This window comes from Brachyistius frenatus, unplaced genomic scaffold (genome assembly GCF_029030835.1).
Source record: "Brachyistius frenatus isolate BFR_SWC_R1_liver_20210118 unplaced genomic scaffold, ASM2903083v1 Contig_49, whole genome shotgun sequence".
Taxonomy (NCBI): domain Eukaryota; kingdom Metazoa; phylum Chordata; class Actinopteri; family Embiotocidae; genus Brachyistius; species Brachyistius frenatus.
The window spans coordinates 393,946-411,580 of record NW_027210648.1 but is presented as its reverse complement, the minus strand read 5'-3'; the positions used below and the strand labels follow the sequence as shown (position 1 = coordinate 411,580).

At 41.6% G+C, this 17,635-nt stretch overlaps 3 protein-coding genes across 8 annotated transcripts in view; 2 read left to right on the top strand and 1 right to left on the bottom strand.

Moving 5' to 3' along the window:
• btbd8 (BTB domain containing 8) overlaps window positions 1-5,919 on the top strand; it is a 28,081-nt gene extending 22,162 nt beyond the window's left edge. For all 6 annotated transcript variants that reach the window (XM_069703970.1, XM_069703968.1, XM_069703967.1 and 3 more), the window contains 3 exons: window positions 467-579; window positions 667-2,607; window positions 5,024-5,919. In XM_069703970.1, the coding sequence (XP_069560071.1) occupies window positions 467-579; window positions 667-2,607; window positions 5,024-5,523 (2,554 nt within the window). In that variant the 3' untranslated portion in view covers window positions 5,524-5,919. The remainder of the gene's footprint in view (window positions 1-466; window positions 580-666; window positions 2,608-5,023) is intronic.
• An 823-nt stretch (window positions 5,920-6,742) lies between these two features.
• LOC138624079 (protein SPO16 homolog) lies at window positions 6,743-8,044 on the top strand. Its single transcript, XM_069703963.1, has 5 exons — window positions 6,743-6,851; window positions 7,047-7,140; window positions 7,390-7,561; window positions 7,729-7,807; window positions 7,880-8,044. The coding sequence occupies exons 1-5, from the start codon at window positions 6,798-6,800 to the stop codon at window positions 7,985-7,987; spliced, it is 507 nt and encodes a 168-aa protein (XP_069560064.1). The 5' UTR covers window positions 6,743-6,797; the 3' UTR covers window positions 7,988-8,044.
• A 170-nt stretch (window positions 8,045-8,214) lies between these two features.
• On the bottom strand, window positions 8,215-17,635 carry LOC138624080 (glomulin-like). Its single transcript, XM_069703965.1, has 18 exons — window positions 17,581-17,635; window positions 16,487-16,612; window positions 12,847-12,957; window positions 12,663-12,771; window positions 11,698-11,947; window positions 11,309-11,399; window positions 11,035-11,201; window positions 10,888-10,941; window positions 10,777-10,807; window positions 10,579-10,668; window positions 9,970-10,011; window positions 9,796-9,869; window positions 9,316-9,400; window positions 9,091-9,200; window positions 8,804-8,867; window positions 8,593-8,728; window positions 8,393-8,487; window positions 8,215-8,310 (listed from the first exon to the last, which is right to left on the bottom strand). The coding sequence occupies exons 1-18, from the start codon at window positions 17,626-17,628 to the stop codon at window positions 8,215-8,217; spliced, it is 1,779 nt and encodes a 592-aa protein (XP_069560066.1). The 5' UTR covers window positions 17,629-17,635.

Here is a 17,635-nt window from a genome sequence, read left to right as displayed (position 1 = left end):
ATTTTTAAACCTAATAATAATCGTGGTCATCGAAGGTAGATCTTTTCACCACTCAACTGAGTGAACTCGCTCTGAGATATCAGATAAGGAGGGGCTTTTCAAAATCCATTGACCTTGAGCACAGAGAAAATCTCAATTCGTAAGAATCTGCCCTGTTTGTGTTATGAAGTCAGTGTTTGTTAAAAGCCGGGGAAGGACACCCTTCACTTGGATATGAGTAAGAAGTTGAAATTCTTTGCATTGATCAGGTCATGTCTCAGAAGCTGCCCTTGACAAAATGGGAGGAAAAAACATCACTGCCCCCTGCTGGTGTTAAATATTAATTCATGTACTTTCCTTGCTGCTCTTCTCATGAATATTTTTGTGATGATGGGAGCCAGAGGTATTAATTGAATGGGATATTGGGGAGAAATCATTTGTCACTTTGTTGTCTAATGATTTTGCCTGCCTGTTTGACCAATTACAGTCCTACCAATAAGTCAAGTGTGAGAGAAACAGGCAAAGCCAAGACTGCTGCAGCGGAGAAAGTGACAGCAGCAAGAGCAGACACCAAGGGAAGAAGCACACCGGACCACCATGGTGAGATGCTCAAGGTCGGCTATAGTTAATGGCTGGTCAAATTAATCAAAGTTTTAATATCCTGTTCTACTTTTATTTTGGTATTAGTCTCCAAACATGGAACGTCTATGAAAAAGCCAGCTTCCCCCAGAAAAGAAGACAGCAAGGATGGGTCGAAATCCTCGGCGGCAGACAAAGCAGCCAGTGAAACTCCGAAAAAGAAACTCGCAAAACTTGTTTCAGCGACTGGAGTCTCAGCAAAATCCAGTGCTAAACCAGCAAAAGGCTCTTCAGCCCCTTCCAAGCAATCTTCAGCAGTTGCACCCAAGTCTGGACCAAAGCCGAAAACTACGACTGAATTATCTACAGAGAAAGCCTCACCAAAACTTGGAGGATCCCCCAAAACCTCGGCTGCTGTTGCCTCCAAGAAATCAGAAACCAAAGGACGAGAGGTCGTGAATTTAAAAAGATCTGACTGCAAAACAGAGCTTGGTCCAACTGAAAACTCTGGTGATGCTGTGGAGCAAAAAGATATTGGAGAGGCAGAGCCAACTGACCGTCCTGCAGGACACAGCGCACAGCCAACAATCCAGGGTGGAACGGAGTCATTGGATCTACAATCAAGCCCGAACCAGAGTCTCCAGGAGACTGAAACACAGTCCGGAAACACTGCTGGCGCAGGAGATGAGAGCAGTGTTACACCGGCAGCCAACAACATCCCCCACGTCATATCCGCTAAGTCAGAGGCTGGCAAACAGACTGAAGGGAGTAAAGCGAAACAGTCTCAAAGCAGTGTCATCTCTTCTCACGTCAGCACACCAAATTCCCCAAGAGACACTGAGCGCCCCATCGACACCCCCTGCAGCGTGGGAAGCACTGACACGCCCTTAGAGGACTCCTGGAGCGGCATCCACCATCAGGTCAGCCCAGAGTCCGAGACCGCCAGCACACACACCACCTCTTCTGATGACATCAAGCCCCGCTCAGAGGACTACGACGCCGGAGGCTCACAAGACGACGACTGCTCCAACGATAGAGGTGTGTCCAAGTGCGGCACCATGCGCTGTCACGACTTCCTGGGTCGCAGTAGTAGCGACACCAGCACCCCAGAAGAGTTAAAGATGTACGAAGGCGGGGGTGGGCTGAGAGTGGAGGTGCGGCTGCGGGGGAAAGAGGCAGAGACGACCAGCGAGGAGGAGGGAGTTAGACGACGTCCTCATTCCTGGCTGCAGAGAGACGAGGCGCCGGTGGAGGAGGAGCAGCACTCAGAAGTCGAGGCCACGCTGACCTTGAAAAGCGTCCCCGACCACCAGCTCTTCTCCTCTGAGGAGGAAGAGGAAGATGACGATGAAGAGGAGACTGAAGATGAGAGGTCGGAAGTTGAGGTGATCCCAGGTGAGGTTCCACTGCCGCCGACCGAATCCTCGCCCCTCTTTCAGGGGATTGTCAACCTGGCGTTCGATGACGACGTCGTGGACCAGGAGAACGACCAACTCGACTACCAGTCCACGTCCAACTTCCGCCGGTCGGTGCTGCTCTCTGTTGACGAGTGTGAAGAGTTGGGTTCAGAAGAAGGCGGCGTCCAGACTCCACCTCAGCAGCCAGATGATGTTTTGAGTCCCTGCGATGTGTTTGAGTCTGACTCGACAGTTCCTCAGTCGACTCGCGCCCCTTCCGGTGACCGACAGAACCACCTGCCACACCATCCTGAAAATACAGATACGAAGCACAACAAGCAGGAGGAGGAACAGGAAGGAAAGTCCTCTGTGTTCCTTACAGAGATCGAGGACACCGCACAGGAGGAGAATAATCACATCCGGGTGGATGGAGTGAAGTCCAGCTGTCATCCCGTGGACTCCGACCCCAGGGACCTGCCTCCCCAGGAGCGCCCGTGCCACCTGGATCTGCGGCACACTGAACAGTACAACGGAGGAATGAGCAAAAGTCACACCAATCCATCAGAAAGCAAGAAAGCTGAATTACATCTAGACTTAAAAGAGTCTCAGCAGACAGGGGACTCTCCTGTACATGCTGCACAATCTCCAGCAGGTAATGTATGATGTACGGACCCTTCCTAGATCCTGAATCCAAACCCATCTTATCTCTCCAAACTCCAAACCCCAAAAGATTCATGCTCCTTTGCTCCGATTCCTAAACCTTACCTACTTCCGCAAATACCCACCCTCCTTCATAAAAAGGATATTACTGAGCACACTAGTTTAATCACGAGTTGCAACTAATAGAAAAAGTTCAAATTCAAATGAAATCCGTGGTCATCATAATTCCATAGCTAAAAACGTGCTCTCGTCTCAGCCCATTGACTGTATAGCTGTTGAAAATTTGAATTTGCAACATCAATATCTTATTAAAGATGGAAATTAGTCTCATTAAAACAATTGATTCTACATTCGAAACAACTGAACTACCTTCAGTCAGAGGCGTTTAAGCAGTTTACACAACAACCGGGGAAAGCAGTGTACATTTCACAAAGAACTGATCATAGAATTGTATTTGTCCAAAAGAATCTGCCTTGTGACAAGGCCTGTTAAATAGTTCTACCGATGCACTTTTATGTACATACAAAAAAATATATTATTTTTGCCATTTCTTTTATGCAGTGGAGAAGTCTTTGGCCTTTCTAAGCCATCGGTCATTTGACACAGTTGAAGGTGCTATAAACAACATTTTAACATCAGTATCTCACTGCTGACTGAATTTTTGACGTATTGTTATAATTACTAATGCAATTACACCATTGTTGAGAAAATGTTCTGTCATACAACTTATGATATTCCACATAAACCTCACCAGCACTGGTCTCAGAAGATGCTGTTTCAGCATGTCTCTTCTTTTTGATGCTTCATGTGTGTTGCTTTTTTTCTTTCAATTCACTGTAAAGAATAAATATGTTTGGCTTCTCACCTTCGCTGTGTTGAGAAACACAAACTTGTAGCTTCATAAACTCGTCCTCTTCCCTCCCATGAAGCACAAAAAAGGGACTTTGTGGCTCATAAATATGAACCGTGGCATCACTTAATGCTGGTGGCTTCTTCGTGATGGTGTTTTTGTTCACAGTAATTATAGTAACATCTGATTTTCTTTTGATTTTTTGTTTTTTTTAAGATTTGTTGATGTTAAAATGTTATATCTAGCACCTTAATTGTGTTCAGATAAATTACAAGCATGAAATGATTTTTTTCACATTTGTGGAGAGTTGACTACCTGACAAGAAAAAAAACAACCAAATATACAAAATGTTTGTCCAAAATAGAAACACACAAAACTGCCACTGCTTCTCAGAAAAGCTTGTTATTCCGGGTAACGTTTCCCTTGCATCTCCTTATGGTTTCACTTTATTTGTATTCAAGAATGTACCTGTTCCTGAATGTATTTATTTTTTTGTATTATTTTTTGTAATTTTATTTTGTACTGCACACATGCATGCTATTATCACAATTACTTCATTCCCCATATCATCCTTTATTTTTGTGTATGATTTTGTTTGATTTTTCCATTACCTCCTGTCACACCCAATAGACTTGTGTCTAGATACGTAGCTATCCCATTTTTTAGGAAAAAAAAAAGTGTTTTGTTGGCAATAAGCCTTTGTTCTTTTTTTTGTGGTTTTGTGTAGTGTCAGTAGCCTCCTCTATAAAGTACGTGATGTGTGTCCTAAGCAGCCATCATGGTTCTGCCATGTCTCTCTTTTTTCACTATCATATTCAGAAAAAGAAATCCTGCTGCACCGTTACAGAGGGTCTATCCCGATGCAAACATGTCCATTATTATTTTATTTTTTTTCCCAACATAAATAGAACAAAATAGAGATGAGTTATGTCATCGTATGCCATTTTGGAAATGTTAAAAATAGAAAACACAAAGAATGTCAAAAGAAACATGGTGGTGTGCCCATCTTCTGTGCTACTAAGTGAAGCACTGCTGCTTGCATTTAGGTTTTCGTGACCGTGTTGAAGTCTGTTCATATTCGGTCTGCCTGTTCAGAGACCTGCACGTAAAACTCAGAACATATCACTGGTTCCTTCCTGACAAACGCAAAAGTTCACTGGTGCTGGCAATGCATGGCTTACTTTGTTTGAACTGGTGGATAAAGAGATGCATTCAGAAAAGCATTGCTCTGTACGTTACCTTTAAAGCAACTGTCTACCCTTTTGACATACATGCATGTATTTGGAGTGCTGGGTGAATTTGAACTACTGAGTTTAAAATGGATGTAGGTAATGGTATTACCATTTAACTGACCATGATGAGGTCATCGTTATCACTGCTTCCCTCGACTGACATCCCTATGGAACTCATTTTTTTTAAAGGGCACAGTTGCATTAAGGGTAAACTTTTAGTTAGCTGTGTTTTATTTTAGTAGGCAGTGACTAGTCTCTGAAATGAAAAGAGAACTGTGGAGGAGTGTTTCAGTTTGTCATTTTGCAGTATTGTCAATTGTTTTTAGGGGACAGTGGTTGTGACAGATCGGATCAAACCTGCAAACATGACCGCCGACCATCCAAAGCCCTCTCTCCCATTTACGAGATGGATGTGGGAGAAGCCTTTGAGCACTGCTCGGACAAGGACAGGAATGTTAAACAGCAGGCGGAGGAAGAAAAGCAAAGAGGGGACGGGGACAAAAGCAGTGAGTTTGCAGAGCGGGACTGGAGCCTGCTTAGGCAGCTCCTCTCAGACCACGAGTCCAACCTGGGCATCATAAACCCCGTGCCTGAGGAGCTCAACCTGGCCCAATACCTTATCAAGCAGACGCTATCCCTGTCGCGGGACTGTCTGGACTCGCAGGCCTTCCTGTCCCCAGAGAAGGAGACCTTCAAACGCTGGGCAGAGCTCATCTCGCCCATGGAGGATTCCTCCACTAGCATCACTGTGACCAGCTTCTCCCCAGAAGACGCTGCATCTCCACAGGGGGAGTGGACCATCGTGGAACTGGAAACGCATCACTGAGTCGAGAGCCGGACAGACAGCTGACGCCTTCCGTTTGAATGCCGTTCCATTGACTTTGTCTTAATTTATTATAATTTATAATCTCATTGTCTCATTTTATGTCATTTTGGTCTTTGCGGCAGTTTATTTGTACTTCCATTATGCCCCTACAGGACTGTTTCTTGACACAAATGGGCTGTTGTGCATGCTGATATTTTTGTATGTTTGACTGTTTAAATGGTGTGGCTTTCGAAAGCTCTTGAAAAGATTAAGACTCAGAAAAAAAGATTTCTCGCAGAAATTCTTCTCGACAGTCTTCTAATAATATGGTTGACTGAAGTTTCCTAAAGAAAAATTATACTGGCCTCCTGGCTTGCATTTAATGTTACACCGAAAATAAAGATTTGTGTTTCTGAAAAAAAAAAAGGGTGAAATGTGTTTGTCATTGTCTTGTCATACATATCTAATATTTTGGGGGCACAAACATTGTACATTGATCAAGTCAAGCTTTGTCCTTTTTTTTGTAATTTTGTAAATTTTCCATTTACGGTAGGCTTTTTTTCTACATCACACAACAACCTGTCTACTTGGCAATTTTACACGTCCAGTAGTTCAAACTTGCTTAGCCTCCAGCAGAGAAGACAGTAACATGCCTCTCATCATGTGATGATTTTATATATAAGAATATATCCGTTCGAGGGACCCAACCAGGACGTTTTTACTTTAATATTTTAACTATATTTTTCTGCTCTTACTGTAGTTTTGTACCCATTAAGGTTTTTCATGCTTGACATTTAATTTGTATGAGGCATTTTTACATTGCTGTATTAATACTTAAACTTAAGTGAAGTCTGTACTTCTTCCACCATTGTACTCACTTAGACCTGTGATTGCCCTTAAATGACAAGTTACCCTGTAAATGCCATGAAAAAGGTGCAGTCTTCTTTCACAGACGCAGACAGGTAGGCTATATTAACCATTAATCTGCAGTGCATTCAGAGATGTTATCTTAGTTGTAGGCTTTTATTTGGTTTTAATATCTTCAGCCACAAAAAAACAAACCTTTTATTCTAAAACAACGTGATAAAAGTGAGAACAAAGTGATATCACAGCGTCCTCTAGCGGCTTCCTGACGACATGTAAAAATAAATAATAATAATAATAATAATAATAATTAAAAAAACCTCGCTCGTGCTGCATTCCGGTTGACTCGCGCGCCCTCAGCTGACTCGACCTCCAACAGAACAGCTGTTTGTCAGTCAGAGTGAAGTTATCAGGACACTGGTCAGCAGGTGATGGCAGCGACTCCGCCGTGGAAAACGACAATTATAGTGAGCACATCGCTTCAGGTATTGTTAGGGGGGTTAATAACGGTCAAATATGTTGATAGCTGTTGTTTTTAATAACGTGAAGAATGTCCGTTTGCTAGCTATGTAGCTAACCCAACTACCACCAAAACAAAAACCAAAAAAAAAAAAAAAAAAAAAAGGTGTTAAGCTAATAAGAAGAAGCTAAAGTTGATTTAATTCTCTTTATTTCATCAGAACCATGATACCTACAGGATGCTCAACTCACAGCAGCACCGCATCAGATGTTCAGACCGTGTTGGGTCCGGAGCCTTTATTTTCCCTCTGTCAGGTAAAGCGGTTCTGTTTCCTTCCTTTAATACCAACCCTATAGGACACGTCACCTTTACACAAGCACTTGGAGAAGCTGCTGTTGGATCTTTAAATGTTCTCAAAAACACCAACTTTAAAAGTTCTTCACAAGCGTGTTTGTAATGGATGCTGTGGCCTGAGTCAGCCTCACACAAGTAAAGCCATTTTGTCTTTAGCTGAATATAATGTTCGCATTAATAACTTGGGACATTTGTAACTTATCGGCTAGGTACTGCATTTCTGTTGGTTGAGCCTCAAGACCTCCCAGAGCCTTTGGAGGAATCAGTGCTGATTGAGACGATACAGAAATTTGTGCGAGTCCACCGGAACTGCTTTGTGCTCCTACATGCTCCCTTCAATGGGAAAAAGGAGCTGGAAACACTGGCTCTGATTCAGCACAGGTAGATAAATGGCTTACAAAGTCACTCACTTCCCCAGGTGAACTGTCGGGGTGTAACCTCTAAGGTAACCATGTTTCTGGTCACATAGGCATCGCAGTTTTAAGATTTTGATGTATTTGTCCAGTCCAACTTTCAAGAACGGAGGAAGTCACTTTTTTTTCTTTCAGACTCTTCGGCAGCAATCTCAGGATCCTGCCTGTACGAAACCACGCCGATGTTGTCAAAGCAATGCTGACCATTGCCAAGGTAAAGATAGAAACCAAAGCTATCTCGTCCGTTGTGATACAATGAATTAAACCAAGACTCATTTATCTGCAGGCCACCAGTAAGCCCCATGTAGACAGCATCCGGGACCGGATGTCTCGGGCTCGGGCTCACATTATTGAAAGCAGTCCAGTGTGGGAAATGCTAAGAGACATACTCTGAAGGTCAGCAGGGGATTCAACTTGTTTTATTTGATTTGATGCTGACGGGTACAAGCCTCACGTGGTGAAAACACAAAGGATTTGATTCAATTTACAGTTTGTTTCTGTTTTTCACAACAATTTTGGCATAGAAAAAAGTCCTACTATTCAGTGCATGCTTTTCCTCAATCAGTCAAACAGATTTATTTTTTTTAATTGTGTATTCAGGAAAGTTACCCAGTGACACAATCAGTTTAGTTTGGTCAGCTTCTCCTCTGTGATCTCTTCGATACGGACTATCAGACTCTCCATCAGGTCAAATGTTACCAATGCACTCTGCAACACCTGAGGGACACGGCAGTAGTCAGCTCATGATTCATACAGGGTTCAAAGCCAAAACAAAAATTAATTGGAAAAGTTTCTGTACCTGGTGCTGGATCTCTGGGGACATATTGGACACCTTCTCATGTTTTACTGTGAGGCTTTTGACCAATCTGGTGGATCTGGCAGCATCTCTTGCTTCTGGCCGACAATAAAGATAGATGATGTTATAAAATGAGACTATCGAACCTTTGTGAAAAATTATTTCAATGAAATGTGTTGCACGTATCAGCAGCTAGTTCCTACCTTTTGCCTTTAGCTTTTGATCCTCCTTCAGTGCTTTCAGTTCAGCGGAATAATATCCTCTTGATATGCTGATACACACACGCAGCATTTTGAGGTATTCGTCTTTGATTCTGCACAACTCTTCCCACACACCTTTCTGAAAGAAGGAAGAGTCGATCAGCAGCGTGGTCTGGGCTGAATGGCAGACAAGTGATGAATTAGGCTGACCTACATTGTTCCTCAGTTCTTTGTCTCTGATGAGCACAAAGCGTAGGAGATTCAGACTCTCCATTATCCTGGATAAACAACAACAGAGCATTTCTTTCAACTCAATCTGGATGTATCTGTTTTGAATCTAAACAGGAGATCCAAATTGCAAGTAGCCTCAGAAGTCTGTAACTTAACTTAATTAATCAGAATGTTAATAAGGTACAGTGATTAAAAAAAAATAATAAAACAAATGAATGGATCACATAAGCAGGCCTGTCTGTACGTTAAACTCTTGTTCTTATTACTCACTTGTCCATTCTGCTGAGCAGATCTGTTTCAGCACCTTGTGGCAAACATAGCACCAGTCCCACCAACGAGAGGAACTCCATTCCCAAGAACCATTCATTCGCATTTCCTGGCTAGAAAGGAGTCATCATGGATTTCATGTTAAGATAATATCATCACATCAAACTCAAATACAAAAAGCAAGAGCTTGTTGAATTCTTTATAAAACTATTAATGTAACTTTAGTACCTTCATGGAGAATTCTATTTGATTTCTGATGTTCTTAACTATAAAACTCTCTACTCCTGCATGGTTGCTTGTTTTTAACATGAACCTGCAAAAGAAGCATGATTAATTACCATTATACAGTTGGTCAGTAGAAGATAGAGCTGCAGCAAATACTAAGAAAATACAGCAAGAAAAATAATATAGATGTGAATATTTATATAGATAAATGTCAAATAGACTGTCAGTGGTTTTGTATTAATGAAATGTTATTTTTAGATGGAAAGCAATAGTTATAAGTTGAAGTAGGAATAAATGTATTAGCCTACACACTGGATACATTCTAAAAAGAAACCACAAAGTGAAAGTGTTCAATAGGAAGCTGTAAAATAAAAATTAAAAAATGTTGCGCAACCATAACGGATAAGATGTGCATTCATTTTAAACCTGTAAAGTTTACAGTTAAATCTTGGTAACATTTCTTTTTTTGATGATCATTCTCACCTGAAGAATTTGTGCTTTGCTTGAGCGTCTAATTTATTGATGAACTGCTGGAAAACATGCAGTCCTGATTCTCTCTGCAGAAGCAGTGAAAGAAAATCCAACAAATGCATGCCTTTCACCGTTTCATGTACTTGTAGATTAAATTCCTCTAATCAAGCATAATTGTATACTCACCAAATGTTGCATCGGGCAGTCAATGAGAAGTTGCCTCAGGTTCTGTGGATTTCAGCACAGCACAACTCACTGTGGTGAAACGCAGCCTCATACAGTAGTTGTTATTTGAATTTTTGTTTTATTTTTATTTTTACAATAACTGTAGTCACAGCAGTGGCTGCTAAATATTTAAAGCTTTATATTTCATAATAAAAAAAACCTCCTATTTCAAAAATGTTTAAATCTAATTCACAACCAATTTATCAAGTCAGAAGTCTCATCACCTCCTTCAGAGCCCTGGAGATCAACTGCTTATTTTGTGGTAAACGTTTGACAACACCTGTTTTTTCCTCTTGGAGGCAGCAGAAATAACAGGGTAAGTCCATTGACATCACTTTGTAACGTTTTGTACATCCGGCAGTTAGGGTGCAACAAAATCATTTGGACTATGGTTTTGGTGAATTTCAGACTGTTTTTAGAAATATCTGGCTCTTCTGCTGCTAAATCCTGCTCTATGATCAGCAGCTGCAGTGACTGACTGTGTCTGCCTGCCGCTTGGTGCGGTGCAGGTTGTGTTCAGTTGTTCAGTCGCCTGCTACAGCTGAAAAACATAGGACATGCTTGTCTTACCTGTGGCACAGAACAGAAGCTCTTCACCTCCAGTAGACTCACTGGAAGGCTGTTGTCCGGCACACTCTCTAAGCTTTTTCCAAACAGTGCCTGAGTAAAAAAATAAAAACACAATTACGCCCAAAACAAATCATTTCTGATTTCATGCTTGTGGATTGTAATGGCTGAGATTGTTCTGCATATTGACGGGGGCCTTACCAATCCTTTGAGCAAGTGGGATTCCTTTTTGCTATTAAAGTGGGAAAATGACAAGATGCTGTGAATATCGTTTAAAACAAAAAGCATGTTGGTATTGTGTTGACACCTTACCTACTGAGCAGCTGGTTGATGTATTCCATGTTGCGCTGAAGGACAAATACGGGACTGGAACGGCAGGAACGGTGCAATGTAAACGGTTTGCTATGTACGGCCATGTGAGTCAGTGAATAGGTACCAGTTTGTAGATTTTCATCTCACCTGAATACTGCTGGAAAGCTGTCTATGGTTATGAGTTGGACGAACAGCAGATAGGCCAGACATGCCCTGGACTCCGTGAACTGACTGTTGTCCATCAGGGTGCTTTTACGCAGAGAGCTGAAGAACAGGAGCCTTGAAAGCGACTCTCTGATGGCAGGCAGAGTGACCTGCAGTGCACACACGTGACTTTGTGGACTACAGGTTTTTTTCCACGATCCACTTTTCTTTATTAAAAAAAAAAAAAAAGTGGTTGAAATGAAGACTTTGTTCTTACCATTATCTCTACTGCAAAGAGCCACAATGCTGATTTTCTGTCTCGGTTCAGTTCAGCTTCGAGCAACGGCTCTCTCAAGCTCCTCAGGCAGCTAAATGGAGAAAAGAATCACGGCTATTTTATTGTTATAAAACCATTATAACCACAAAACCAAGACAAAAGGTCTCATTTGAATTAATTTAATATTTGAGAGTATAACAAGACTTTATTAAATGGTCAAAATACTTTTACTAAAAAAGAAAGAGTACATTTAAATTACGGAAAGGGAAAATTTGAAGTGTCAATGAACCCTAAAGATCTGTAAAGAGAGTCGATCTGTTTGTATTCATCATTAGTAGCGTCCAGTTACTCCACACTGAACACAACCAAACGTGGAGACAGAAACCTACAACTTCAGAAGCTCGGTCTTCAGCTCCTCATCCTCGGCGATGGGAACGCAGTTTCCATCTTTCCTCTTCACCTCCTCGACAAAAGGCTTCGTGAACGCAGCCAATGCAGTGCAGCAGCGAGACAGACCGTAGGCATCGGCCTCCTCCTGCTGATGGGTGTAAGGCACGGGCAGCCGGGACAGCTGCTCCTGCAGGGCCGACAGAGCCAAACCCACTCCTGCTGCCTTCCTCTCATCCAGCCGGAGAAGGACTTTTCAAAGAAAGGAAACATTTATGTCAGTTAACATAAATGAACAGCAGGGGGAGCCAAATACTTTTCTTTTTTCTTTAAGAACTGCATTTTCTTGATCACGAAGTAAACCAGCTGTACTTGCACTATATGATGCAGTCTAATACAGCAACTCCGGAATACCTCCTACACTCATTCATGTGTTTGTGTTTGCTGAAACCTTTTTAGTGTGGTGTTGATTCAACGTATTTTGTAGACTGTAGTTTGTGAGGCTTTTGAGTGGAATTGCATTTGACCTTTTAGTTTGTCCACTGTATTTGTATCTTTTGTATTATTTATAACAGAAACACCTCGCAAGCCAATTAACTTCCACACATCCATTTAGCTGCATGACGGATTTTTATGGATGTACAACATACTTGACTTAAAACGAACTAGAAAAGTAAAAATATGAAAGAATAAAGTATACTTTAAAGATAATGTTAGCATTCATAGTTTAAAGAATTTGCATTATACTTAACAAGACTTGCCTTGATATAGTTTATTCTATGTCCTCTTTCTCAGGAATCACAAGTATGATGAGTGTGATACTTTGAGCAAATGTAACAATTAACTTTGCAACAGGATATCATTAGAGAAGCTTACCCATTTTTATACAATATGCAAGGGCTTTAGATGTTATAGAAAGTGTTGATCACGTGTGGGTAGGTTATCATTGCATGAAGAATTGAGTCACCTGTTAGTAGATGTGGGACCAGGGCTAATACAGTCTCAGAAATGGCACCTGGATCAGTGCCGTCAATTATCTCAAGCAAGATGTGCAGGAGGTCATTAGGTCTGCAGGTCTGGACAACATAACAGACATTTTAAGACAAGAAGCATGTCTCATTATAGGGATGGAATAAACTGTCTGTACCTACATTGGTCAGATGTGTGATGACAGCCTGGCAGGGATCGAGAATCCTTTCTTTTTTAACTACTTCAGTCACAAGAGGCGTCAGGAGAACACAACCCATAGACGACACCATCCCCTAAGTGGAAGAGAAAATAATCAATATGTATCCTCAGTAATCATAAAACGACCGAGTTGGTGTGGCCGGGCCTTCCTCTCTAATTTGCATGCAGCACTGCATAAACAGCTGCGTGCGACAAGAAGTGCAGTTTCACACTTGCTTTGCGTCAAACACACAACCAACAAGTGTAATCCACCAGACTGAAGAAACAAAAAGTGATTAAGAGTGTCAGGACGGGCAGGTTGGGTCTCTCCGAAACCTGCAGGGGTCCACAATCAGTGGAGCTGAACACCAAACGCTTCGTCAGCATGCTCGCTAGATCCCATCCCAACTAAACTTTTTAAGGAAGTCTTCCCTTTAATTAATACTTCCATATTAGATCAGATCAACCTATCTATTGTAACCGGCTATGTACCGCAGGCTTTTAAAGTGGCTGTAATTAAACCTTTACTTAAAAAGCCGACTCTTGATCAGCTGTTTTAGGAAACTACAGACCAATTTCCAACCTGACGTTTATTTCTAAAATCCTTGAAAAGGTTGTTGCAAATCAACTTTGTGATCATTTACAAAGGAATGATCTGTTTGAAGATTTTCAGTCTTTAGAGTTCATCATAGCACAGAAACAGCTCTGGTGAAAGTTACTAACGACCTTTTGTTAGCCTCAGATAATGGACTCGTCTCTGTACTTGTTCTTCTGGACCTCAGTGCTGCTTTTGATACGATTGATCATACGATCTTATTACAGAGATTAGAAGACGTTACGAGGATTAAAGGAACTGCATTAGACTGGTTCAAATCCTACTTATCAGATAGATTCCAGTTTGTCCACGTCAACAATGAGTCTTCCAGACAAACAAGAGTTAGTTATGGAGTTCCACAAGGCTCAGTGTTGGGCCCAATACTTTTTACTTTGTACATGCTTCCATTAGGAGATGTCATCAGGAAGCACTGCATCAACTTCCATTGTTATGCAGATGACACTCAGCTATATCTTTCTATAAAACCAGATGAAACTAATCAGTTAGTAAAACTTGAAGCCTGTCTAAAAGACATAAAGGCCTGGATGACCAAAAACTTCCTGCTTCTAAATTCAGACAAAACAGAAGTTCTTGTACTTGGTCCTAAACACCTCAGAAACTCTTTCTGTAATCACTTAGTTACTCTAGATGACGTTGTCTTGGCCTCCAGCAAAACTGTGAGGAACCTTGGAGTCATCTTTGATGAGGATTTGTCCTTTAGCCACCATGTAAAGCAAATCTCCAGAACTGCCTTCTTTCATCTACGTAATATTAATAAAATCAGGAAAATCCTTCCTCAGCGTGATGCAGAAAAATGTATTTATGCGTTTGTTACTTCTAGGCTAGATTATTGTAATTCCTTGCTGTTAGCATGTCCAAATTACTCATTAAAAACCTGCAGCTGATCCAAAATGCTGCAGCAAGAGTACTGACGGGATTTAGCAAGAGAGATCATATTTCTCCAGTTTTAGCTTCTCTTCACTGGCTTCCTGTGAAATCAAGAATAGAATTTAAAATTCTCTTGATGACTTACAAAGCCCTACATTACCAGGCTCCATCATATCTTAGAGATCTTATAGAACCATATAATCCTAGCAGAGCACTTCTCTCTCAGTACTGGTCTACTTGTGGTTCTCAGAGTTTCCAGAAGTAGAATGGGAGGCGGAGCTTCAGTTTTCAGGCTCCTCCCCTGTGGAACCAACCAGCTCCCAGTTTGTGTTCGAGAGGCAGAAACCCTCTCTAGCTTTAAGATTAGACTCAAAACGTTCCTTTTTGATAAAGCCTATAGTTAGGGCTGGCTCAGGTAGACCTGAACCAACCCTTAGTTATGCTGTTATAGGCCGAGGCTGCTGGGGGACCTTGTTACATGCTGAGCTTCTTTTCTTTCCTCCTACTCTTTAACTGACTCATACCTCACCATCTTCTTCTCTCCCATATCTTCTTCTTATTATCTGTTGTCTCCATTCAGTTCCCTCACTCACGTAGTTTCTCTTCTTTCTTTTCCAGATGTCCCGTCATGGAGCTGCATGTCTCTGCTCTGCGCTTATCGTCTCCACCAACAGTTCTTCTCTTCTATCTCTATGCTGTCCTTTTCTCTCTCTGCTCTCCTCTCACCCCAACTGGTCGAGGCAGATAGCCGTCCACCCCTGAGCCTGGTTCTGTCGGAGGTTTCTTCCTGTCAAGAGGGAGTTTTTCCTTCCCTCTGTTGGAGGTTTTTCTCCCTTAAAGAGGAGTTTTTCCCTCCTAGCTTATGTTGGAATTGTTGAATTGTTGGTTTCTCTGTATAATATTGTAAAGTCTTGCTGTAAGGACTTTAATGTGTTAAGTGCCATGAAATAACCTATGTTGTGATTTGGTGCTATATAAATAAAGTTTAATTGAATTAATGTATATCTGAGGGGGAGCTCTGAATATAGATGTTGGATGGCTCAGGTCAAGACAAGTTGCCATCCCACACCGATGTCTGATAGTAGTTTACTACCATGACTTGCTGTCGTGGGTAACACTTAGATCATGTTCAGTTGCCTGGAAAGAATTATGTAATTTGGATGCAAATTTGAGGGTAAATATTAGTTTGAAAGGAAATCAAACCCAAGTAGTATTCATTCATCAAACATTTATTATTGGTAAAAAAAAAAAAAAAAATCTGTATGTTGAATTGTATACTTCCCTGAAGACCTTTTCGTGTTCTTGCACATTCAGCTGACCTGCTGAGCAATATGTTTGACTCCATTTTTCTCTATAATGAGAACTAAGTTCGTTTTTTCAAGTCTGAGGAAGTTTGTCTTATACTGGCAACATAATGAACATGTCAGCAGTTTTTATAGGTAGATAGTTCTTGTAAGATGCCTCTTTCATTGAAAATGACTGTCTGTAAAACATTGAGGAGTCTGTCAAAAGAGTATATCTTTTCAATAGAACTGAGTAATTTGTTGTAATTTGCATTTCCTTCACTATAAATACATCATGAAGAAATTGCGTTGCCCTGCACAGCTTATATCTCGCTCCATTTCTAAGTCTACTCTCTGATGTCCATGTTGAAAGCCGGAGATTTTCTCATTTGATAATCAATCATTTGAACCCCTCGAGATTGTTTTTTCGCCTCAGAAAGAGGAAGGATGTAGGAGATGATTCGTGCTTCTAAAAGTCAGCTTTACTCACAACTGCATGAAGCGTGGAGAGATTGGGACAGCCAAGGGCACTTAGAGGAGCGCCGTATTGAAGAGGGTTTATCAGTGGAGCGAGAAATCTGACTGAATATCTGCTTGTTTTTCCCCTCCACACCTTCAGGTCAGGACCACACCGAGGAGTGACTGCATCTTAGTGTTTAGCATAGTTGTGTAGCAGGGAAGTGGCTGCCGCTGTTCGCTTCAGTAGGTACGTGGCTGTTGTGGACACGCTTTCAGTGCCGTAGGACAGATCAACACTGTCGATCTCCTGTTACCTCTGTGAGGCGTGACTGCTACAGTGCTAGTGAGGATGGAGACGGTCTCGTGCTCTCAGTTGTGTTGGCGGTGGAACAGAAATACCTGGTTTTTCTCATCCTGGATGAATTTCAGGAGTTGTTCACTGTCACCCTCATCGAGACAGGCAGATCCCAAAATCATGAACTGCTGGTAGTCCTCAGGCTTCAGTTCTTCTGCTGGAATATTTCGCTAAATACAGGAATGGAAGATTATCACGTATCTTTTACTGTGTCTGATAAACAGTATTAATTAAGCTGGGTTTATGTTAGAAACAGGAATATAAATTGACTTATAACACCTCTCTGTTCTCACTAGATGTCAGCATGTTCTCTGTATATTCTCAGAATAGAACATGAGAAACAATTCTTTTTTTTTTTTTTTAAATAGACTTTTTCCTGACATTTTCATTTTGTATTATTCTTAAAGGTCATGGTAGTGAGTGAGGAAGATGGCATTAGATACCAGTATGCCAGTCCTGTCCCGTGCTCCAGATGGCGTACTTGTGTAATAACGCTCACTATTTTGAGTGCATCAGTTCGTTCATACTGTCATGTACAGAAACATGCAGTGTACTATAAGTACCAGGATGATGCCCATGGTCCAAAAAAAGAGGTGTGACATCCTAAACCGTGCCATCTTGGCTACTTAGAGAAAGGGGCGGGGCTAAGCATTTTCAAACTAAGCCGTCTGAGGAAGCTGCAGCTGTTCCTGAACACCACATAAAAGTGTTTTCTTTTTCACGACTGCTGCTGGACCGAAGAATCAGTGTTCATTGAGTGTGTTAAACAGAGGTCACAAAAACGCGTTGATTTCTGGGTAAAGTAATTAAAGCTGCAGATATTTTGGCTGGTGATGCATTCACATGCTGAGGTTATTTCCGGTCAGTGCAGAACAGCAGCGTGCGATTTGAAACAACACTAAATTCCTGCACTACACAAGTAAGAGTCCTAATGTATGAGAGCACTATTTATTAGTGTACTACCGGAAGTATGTCATTTGGAACACACGTGTGCGTTGATGCTAGCAACTCATTATTTGATTGATTTCATACTTCACCCATCAAAGGTTCCTCTCATGTGATGCTCATACCCCCCACAGTATCACTGGGATAAGTGAGTCTGTGTACTGTGTAAAGCAATAGAATATTGTTTACTCACCCATCTCTGGATTATGTCATCCACCCCATCTTCATTCACCATCAGCATCTCCTCA

What these genes read in the sequence shown, in the direction of transcription:
- LOC138624079 (XM_069703963.1), top strand. Translation starts at nt 6,798, where the DNA reads ATGGCAGCGACTCCGCCGTGGAAAACGACAATTATAGTGAGCACATCG. An exon ending in TAGTGAGCACATCGCTTCAG is followed by an intron (nt 6,852 to 7,046) that starts GTATTGTTAGGG and finishes TTATTTCATCAG; the next exon opens with AACCATGATACCTACAGGAT. An exon ending in CAATGCTGACCATTGCCAAG is followed by an intron (nt 7,808 to 7,879) that starts GTAAAGATAGAA and finishes ATTTATCTGCAG; the next exon opens with GCCACCAGTAAGCCCCATGT.
- LOC138624080 (XM_069703965.1), bottom strand. Translation starts at nt 17,628, where the DNA reads ATGCTGATGGTGAATGAAGATGGGGTGGATGACATAATCCAGAGATGG. An exon ending in ATGACATAATCCAGAGATGG is followed by an intron (nt 16,613 to 17,580) that starts GTGAGTAAACAA and finishes TCCTGTATTTAG; the next exon opens with CGAAATATTCCAGCAGAAGA. An exon ending in ACTGCCCGATGCAACATTTG is followed by an intron (nt 9,870 to 9,969) that starts GTGAGTATACAA and finishes CTGCTTCTGCAG; the next exon opens with AGAGAATCAGGACTGCATGT.